Source organism: Brassica napus, chromosome C1 (genome assembly GCF_020379485.1).
Source record: "Brassica napus cultivar Da-Ae chromosome C1, Da-Ae, whole genome shotgun sequence".
Lineage (NCBI taxonomy): Eukaryota > Viridiplantae > Streptophyta > Magnoliopsida > Brassicales > Brassicaceae > Brassica > Brassica napus.
In genome coordinates, this window is record NC_063444.1 from 40,123,554 (window position 1) to 40,132,192 (window position 8,639).

The window sequence follows — 8,639 nt, forward strand, 5'->3', positions numbered from 1 at the left end:
TTAAAAAGGAAAGTTAGTTATTTATATGAAAATAGTAAGAGTACTTTTAAATTTTTATTTTTTTAGGTTTTAAAAAAGGAATATCACTTATTTTATAGTTAGTTTTTCTATTTGTTTTTTATTAAATAATTTCTTGTACTTGTAGGATTTTATAATTCGTTTTGTTTTTAATTTTTTTCAAAAACAATTAATATTTTCTCTTATAATATCTTTCTTTAGTATCTTTAAAATGAAAAATATACAAAATATTTTAAAAAGAAAAAAATATTTTCAAATAGCTTTTACAATTATTCTTTTTTTATAGAATTTTCAAAAATTAAATTTACTATCAAATTTTTTTAAAAGATTATAAAAAGAGTCATACAAATATAATTGTAAAAGTCTATGTAATAGTAATTTTTCTTTTCTTAACTCCTAAAAGGAATAATAAACTATATTTTTGTAATAATTTTTCTTTTCTAGTTTCCCAAAAATGTAATAATAATTTTTTTTCCTATTTTTTTTTTAATTCTAATAAAAGGGAATTGTAACATATTTTTGACACATGTCACAATCTTAATAAATTAATTGACACATGTCACAATCATATTAATTAGCAACTTTGAAGAACCAAGTTTTATATAATAAGATTGTTGCCATAATTTTTAGTTAGAATTTGATCTTGGAAATGTATTAATTAAAGAGGAAAACACAAAAAATCCTAAAATATAGGTTAATTAACAAATTCAGTGGTATGCCTTTGTAAATAAATTGAAAAATTAAGGGTTATTTTATTTTTGTACTTTTCTTTTAATAATATAGATTTATGGAAAGTATAATGCACCAAATTAAGTTCTTCTTCGTGTCCAATAAGTACTTGAATGTGTAAACTAGCCATCCGACGTTACACTAACTCATTTCATCCTGCAACACTTTAAAGATATTTTCATTTTAAAATGAGGATATAACAAAAATGTTTAAACACTCAGCATTTTTCATTACTTTCAACTGGTGGTAAGGAGACAAAAAGCTATGATTTGGTGATGGGCCTCTGGTATAGTTGAACATTATACACTCCATATTGGCATCTGCAAGGGCTCTCAGTCTATTGAGCTCTGGTAAAACCTCTTTCCCTAGGTCTGATCATTATTTCCTTCTCAGCTGTGCATATTTAAGCGCAACTTTTTGCCAAAGTTAAAGCTTCCTCCACCGGCCAGTTATGAACTGCTGAGTCGTCTAACATATCCTTGAATGTCCCTTGCTCCATCGCTTGCTCAACGTTGTAAGCAAAACCAATAGGTCTTTTTGATGTGAGCAGGTCGAGAAGCAAGATACCAAAGGAATAGACATCTGACTTCACACCAAACATACCCGTTTGTTGGTACTCCGGGTCAATATAACATAAAGTAGCAGCAGTTGTCATGACATGGCACTGAGTGACGTTCTCTGCAGCTTCAGGGACTAGTTTGGCGATTATGCTTAGATAGTTCTGGTCAATCAAAATGTTTCCTGGTTTCAGATCACGGTGCACTATAGTTTGTTCTTGGAGAACATGGAGGAGGATGATAGTTTGTCCTTTGGAGACAATATGATGACCTGCTCATTTGAGAGCATGTTGGCTTCCTTTATCTTTATCCACTGCTACAGATACTAACCCTAAATTCACATACTTGTTCTTCACGTTTCCCTTTTGGAGCTTCATCAATTACAGAGTAGCTTGCTCTCCAAGAATCTTGGCCTTTTCTCGGATGGCTTCAATATAAATCTGTGGTATTCCAAAATTAGGGCTTTCAAGGACTCCTCTTACCTCCAAATTAGAACAATAATGGATCATAAGAAGTAGCTTCTTCTTGGAAAAAAGAAGTCCTAATCTCACGCATAGATTCATGTATTATGTGTAGGATACACTCTTGTAATGTTATAATAATAATCATATGGAGAAATGAGTAAACTTTATGAAACTGTGCAAAATAATTTACACGAACGAGAGAGTGACTGATTTTATAAAGCTGGAAAAGTTAACAAATTGTTTTTTTTTCAAACTCTTCCATTGATAAGACTGACCGACCATACTCATCATCGATTTACCGCAAAACCAAGGTCATCATCTTCTATCAACCGAGAAGCAAAGACATTGGTAGAAGCTTCGAAGTCTGTATCAGAAGACTCTCTTAACCTCTCTATCTTCTCCACAGCATCTCTCATCTCCATCCTCCTCTCTTCATCTTCTTCGCAACAGCTCAACCCTATTTTCAATAGGCTCAGCATCTCTGCTTTACAGTTCTTCTTCCCAATCATTTCCTTGTCAAATACGTCACTCGTTTTCTTCTCTTTCACCATGTCACTCACCCAAGTCACAAGGCTCATGTTAGCATCATACCCTTTACTTAGATAATTCTCAGGAAACCTACCGGTTATAAGCTCCAAGATCAGGACACCGAGGCACCACACATCGGTCTTCTTCGTTATATGTCCCTTTAAGCTGTACTCTGGCGATTTATAAGCGATCATTAGGTTATGAGATTGCTCTGAGTTCATCACGGGTCTTAGCGCGTAGTCTGTTAAGAGAGGCTCAAATGCTTTGTTAAGAACGACGTTGGATGACTTGAGATGACCGTGAGGGATGGTCAGTGTTGGTAGCTCCTTGAACAAGTAACCTAAACCCTTGGCAACTCCTTGTATAATATTTAGCCTTGTTGGCCAATCCAATCCAGGTTGATCCACCGAATGATTCGCTGAAACAACAGAGCAGTTTTAATAATAATAATAATTATTATTATAATAATAATAATGACGACAAAAAGTAAGCGGCAAAAAAAAAAGTAAGCGTACCGTGAAGATGGCTTGCCAAGCTACGGTTCGGCATGAACTCAGCGATCAAAAGCTTCTCTTCTCTACGGTAATAGTAAGCCACAAGAGGCAACAGATTCGGGTGGCTCAGCTTCCCTAACCTTCTTATATGCTCATGAAACTCATCTCTTCCCACGTTGTTCATATGTTTATACCTCTTCACGACCAGCGTCTTGCCGCTACTTATCCCGGCTTTATAAGAAGCACCAAAGCATCCACTCCCAAGAACTTCAGCAGAAGCTCTCAGAAGATCTTGAAGGTCGAATCTCTGAATGTCTTCTTGCAGAAACAAGAGCTTGTCCTGGTCCTGTACTGTTACTCGCCTAGTGGTGTAGCTAGTAACAGACTCCGCGGCTCTCTCCGTGTCCGCGGGTTGATCATAACTGTATTTATATGTCCTGTCTTTCCCCGCGGATGGATAAGCCGACAAGCACTTCTGTTTTCTGGTGTGAAAGACACAAACCACAAGGGAGATGATCACTAGTATTACACCAATGACAATCAAAACGATTGCAATCGTGTAGAAAGAGCTGCTCTTGTTCTTCTTCTCCGTGGAAGTAGAAGAAGGATCCAGAAAAAACCATGAATCCCCTGAGCATGAGCTTAGTGGAGGATCACACAAGTCCTTGTTCCCTGAATTGTTCAAAAAATAAGAACAATCATTTGCATTTCAAATTCAAGAACTCATGTGGAAAATGTAATGTGTTTGTAATAGCATAGTTATTCAACTTCTTAAAAAAAACTATGTGTAGATCTTGAAAAGTTTGTTTAGTTTACCTGCAAAAGAGCCAGGATCCATGTTCCGTAGACTTTCGGGTATAGGTCCTTCGAGGTCATTGTTCTCGAAGCTAGCTAACTTAAGATCTTTCTGCTTAAAATCAGGTATCGCCCCTTGGAACTGGTTACCATTCAGCCTCACCTCTAAAAGCAATGGTAAAGAAGCTAAAGAAGAAGGTACTTTTCCGCGAAAGGCGTTGTTCGCCAGCAAAAGCTTTTTCAAATGATGCATACCATCAAACGCATCGGCGGATATCTCCCCTGTAAACCTGTTGTTAGACAAGTACAATGACTTCAACGAGACGAGTTTCTTGACAGATGGCATTGCACCGTCGAAATTGTTGTTCATGAAGCTTAAGGTTCTTAGGTCCTTGATAGGAGTCAATGGTTCAAGGTCTAGCTTCCCGGTTAAACCCATTTCTTCAAGTTGTAGACCCCAAACATGTCCGGCAAAACAGAGAACACCGAACCAGTTTGATGACTTTCGCTTACAAGGCGCGGTTGAAGGATCCCAACTGCTAATGACAGAAGCATTCGCTAAAGTGTCTTTGAATCTCAAGAGGGAATCTGCGTCTGAACCTGGCACAACCTTGTGTTCCTGAGACATGACCATTATGGCTGGACATAACACAATGATGAGGAATGTGATGAAGGCTAGCTTCTTCGTCAAGGCGGTGTAGCTTGCAAGCCTAACCTGGCTCTCCCAAGTTAGCATTGCAGCTAACACACGCTATTGATCGATTCTTCAACAAGAAAATTCTTCTTTTTCAAGCAGAAAATGATTTTTTCTCTCTTTTCTTTTCTGGGAGACAAAGAGAGAGAAAAAAATGTATGAACAGAAGAGAGAGATAGGGGACAAAACCTCACCAAGAATAGACAAAACCCAACTATGTCAATTTGCAAAAGTTGTTTTTGATTGCCTTCGTGTTGTCTAAAGATTGTTTAGGTTTTAGAGAGATCTTAGGGTGACCATAGGATTTTTTCTTTGTTTTTAGTTATACAATCCTTGTTAATGTGATTTGTCATTTGTTTGTTCTAACCAACTACTGGTATGCATCTGTGAATATATTGGAGAGTTTCATAAAAAAAAATATAATGATACTTTGAGAATCATGAATTGTGATATGAGCTATTTTCAAACAACCAGAAAGAGGAAAGATTCTCCCCTTCTGACAACAATGTTATAATCATAAAATAATTATAACATGATCATATACTTTGAGATAGTAATAAAATGATATTTCATGTTTCTAGTGTAAGCAGTACGAGCACATAAAATATGGTGAAAGATGTTGTGTACACAGATAATTTTTTTTTTTTGAAAACACGATATGAATCAACCTTCTGCATTGCAAACCGCCCAGTCTCAGCTTTTGCATGCACCAATAAAATAGTCATCATCATCTGGCAAGCAAAGGTTCATATAGGCTAAGCCTCAAACCAGAGGTAGATACGTTGTAAAACTCCGGAATGACATCTACGTATGGTGGTTCGACCTTTTTGAGCATTTGCTTGCCAGATGGAAATGAATATTTTATTTTTACATCGAATACATTACTAGCTGTGGTTGTGGGTTCTGTTGGTGAGCTTTCTTATATCTAAAAAGATCAAAAGATTGGTTCCAATTAATAAAATTTAGCGTACCCATTTACACATTATGCTTTTGATTTTGCTTACCCGATGACAACCTTCATTCAACTCTGCCACCCCCTAAGATACAAGTGTTTCTTATACCCGAGCGATGGAGTTAGAAGATATACAAATTATGTCGTCAGATGAACTAACTTTACCTTTGTGAGCTTGGCAAAAGAAATTTACATCTATCACATGCACATCAAATCCCAGCAAAATAAATAAATAACCTGACCAGCATTAAGAATAAAAACAAAATTCTCCTCAGCAAATAGATTATCTTTGCCAATACCCACTATGGTCCAAGAAAATATAACTTCACAGCATATACCAAACAAAATGTATCATGAAGCAGCATTCTCAGACATTCATATGTACTTGACAACTTCGAAGCATATGGAACACATGTATTAGTTACTAATTAATTTTGTTGTAATCTAAAAGAATGCATGGTCGAACTTCAAGTCAAACCAGGTAGCAGCGTGGAAAATGCAATATCTTCTAATAAAGATATATGCCGCATTGACACATAAAGCATTTTCAAACAATCACTAAGCATAAACAACGACCTAGCATTTTGACAAGACAAATATATAAACCAATGGCCCTCCAGCAAATTCAACTATGTTGCTTATCAAGCCCTGAAAATCATCAGACATATTGTGACCACTTTTTGTATCTCAAATGTCAGTAAGAGAATTGTAACACAGATGATCACATACTTATGGCAACTTATTCCATGCAAAAGGGATTTCCACAACTGAGAAAAATGGAGAAAATCACTCACTTAAATGTATAAAGACTTGTCTTTTGTTCTCTTTCAAAGCATTTATCTCTTCGGCATGGTGTCCAACCTCCTATTCAACCGCTTCTATGATCAAGCTCGGAAAGCTTAGTGTCAATTGCTTGTCTACTGCATCCAGCTTCGTAATCAAACCAGTAAATTTTCATAACTAAATAGAATCGCAAGTTGCAATGTAGAGAGAAATGGCTGTTCAATATATAGAGAGTGAAATTTGTTAGGGTTTCATTCGATATATCCCTTTCAAAAATAAATGGCATATAATATTCTTAATAATCTTTTTTTCTTAAACAATATTCTTAATTATCGTTTGGAATGCATATCTTTATCACGATACTCAAGTAAATCGTATTTTGGATAAAATATTCAAGTAAATCTTTAGTGAGACAAATAAATACTGGTCCATTTTCGACTTTACATTATTTATTAGGTATTCGTTAAATCTATAGTTTAGATTTAAAAAGTGTTCAAAAAAAAAAGACATGCGTTCAATATATGGTAAAAAAATATGTCTAGTAATGTTGAGTAGTTATTACTATTATACTTTGCTAACTCTTGTCTTATTTGTTGTTGTAGGTTCAGTACAAGGACTACGTCTTTTCACTCACGGGTGCATTTGGAGAAGTGAAAGTGTTTTGTTGTGTAGGACATGTGAACCAAGTCACTGGTTCTTCTGTTTCACTTGACTTCTATAAGCTTCTGTGAAGCCTCTGTTTAGCTAGATTTCTCCTTTGTTTTGTTTCCTCTTCATCAGAACTTGTAATCTTTTGCTACTATTTCTTATGTTTCTCGACTTGTATTGATATTTGTCTTTGCTTCTATTAAAATCGATCTTCACAATTTCACTCTCTCTCAAAACAAGTTGCTTGTCTTTAACTCCAAAGATCACAAGTACAAGGAGAACGTAAGAGAAGTGTATTTCATAGATCACTCCAAAGATCACTCGACGATATCTCAACTTCTTGTATTGATATTCGTCTTTGAAGTGTATTTCATAGATCACTCCAAAGATAATGTTACATGTTATATCATGTTAGAGTAGAATCAATTACATGTTATATCATGTTAGAGTAGAATCAATTACATGTACAATCAATTACATGTTAATAGATCTTATGGTTAAAACAAGATCTAGTTAATGTTATATCAATTTCGTTACATAGAATCAAAATACTTATTCAACTTTTTTTATATTTTATAAAGGTTAATGTTATATGTTAACATTAACCTTTATAGAATTTTCAAAGAAACGGTAATATATGATATTTTAAAACGAGTCTAAACCGTTTGGCTTGATATTGTTTTGTTTCAAGGAGGGATTAGCAAGATAGCAAGTCCAATAATACCCACAAAATGTCATTATCTTCATCCGATGAACCCGAGCAAAGATTGAACGAAGCTTTCGACGATATCTTCGAAGATACATACAACAACATAGTGGAGGCTCAACCCAATAAGCAAAGGAAACGTGCTTATATAGAACGAAACCGCGAAGCAGGACACAACCGTTTATGGAATGACTACTTCAGTGAAGATCCAACATTTCCGGCACATTTATTCAGACGTCGTTTCCGCATGAACAAGAAATTATTCTTGCGTATTGTCCATCACCTCTCAGAGGACGTTCCATTCTTTCGACAAAGAAGAGATGCAACCGGGAGGTTTGTTCTTTCTCCACTACAAAAATGTACGACAGCAATTCGTCTGCTTGCTTATGGTTCTGCAGCTGACACGGTTGACGAATATCTCCGACTTGGTGAAAGCACGGCAATTTCGTGTTTACAAAATTTCACTGAAGAAATAATACAGTTATTTGGAGATGAGTATCTATGAAGACCCACACCGGAGGATCTTCAACGACTCCTCGATATTGGAGAGAAACGCGGGTTTCCTGGGATGGTAGGAAGCATTGACTGTATGCATTGAGAGTGGAAAAATTGCCCAACCGCTTGGAAAAGACAGTACACACGTGGATCGGGAAAATCGACAATTGTCTTAGAGGCTGTAGCTTCACACGATCTTTGGATATGGCACACTTTTTTTGGTCCTCCAGATACCTTAAACGATATTAATGTCCTCGATCGGTCTCCTGTTTTTGATGACATTCTACAAGGTCGAGTTCCCAGGGTGGAGTACGTGGTCAATGGACACATGTATAATTTGGCGTACTACCTCACATACGGTATATATCCAAAATTGTCAACATTTATCCAATCTATCTCACTCCCCCAAGGTCCTAAAGCAGAGTTATTTTCTAAAGTTCAAGAAGCAACCCGAAAAGATGTGGAGCGAGCTTTTGGAGTATTGCAAGCTCGATTTGCGATTGTGAAAAACCCGGCTCTTTCATGGGACAAAGAAAAGATAGGGAAGATTATGAGAGCATGTATCATACTACACAATATGATAGTCGAAAATGAACGAGATGGATACACTCAGTACGATACATCTGAATTTGAAGAAGGAGACGTAACCAGAAGTTCACGGGTGGATTTGTCCTATAGTACCGACATGCCTACAAATCTCGGTAATATGCTCGGCATTCGGAATCATGTTCGCGATAGGCGTATACATGAACAATTGAAAAATGATTTAATTGAAA

General features: G+C 36.0%; 1 protein-coding gene across 1 annotated transcript; it reads right to left on the reverse strand.

Annotated features, from left to right (window-relative positions):
• Positions 1–767: 767 nt before the first annotated feature.
• Positions 768–6,468, reverse strand: LOC125580252 (pollen receptor-like kinase 4). The gene is made up of 3 exons (XM_048744500.1): positions 3,607–6,468; positions 2,812–3,462; positions 768–2,714 (listed from the first exon to the last, which is right to left on the reverse strand). The coding sequence occupies exons 1-3, from the start codon at positions 4,319–4,321 to the stop codon at positions 2,056–2,058; spliced, it is 2,025 nt and encodes a 674-aa protein (XP_048600457.1). The 5' UTR covers positions 4,322–6,468; the 3' UTR covers positions 768–2,055.
• Between the last annotated feature and the right edge of the window lie 2,171 nt (positions 6,469–8,639).

Bases quoted from the DNA above. Each gene is read 5' to 3' on its own strand.
- LOC125580252 (XM_048744500.1), bottom strand. From the start codon at position 4,321: ATGCTAACTTGGGAGAGCCAGGTTAGGCTTGCAAGCTACACCGCCTTG. The intron at 3,463-3,606 runs GTAAACTAAACA...TGAACAATTCAG, and splicing joins GGATCCTGGCTCTTTTGCAG to GGAACAAGGACTTGTGTGAT. The intron at 2,715-2,811 runs GTACGCTTACTT...CTGTTGTTTCAG, and splicing joins CTTGGCAAGCCATCTTCACG to CGAATCATTCGGTGGATCAA.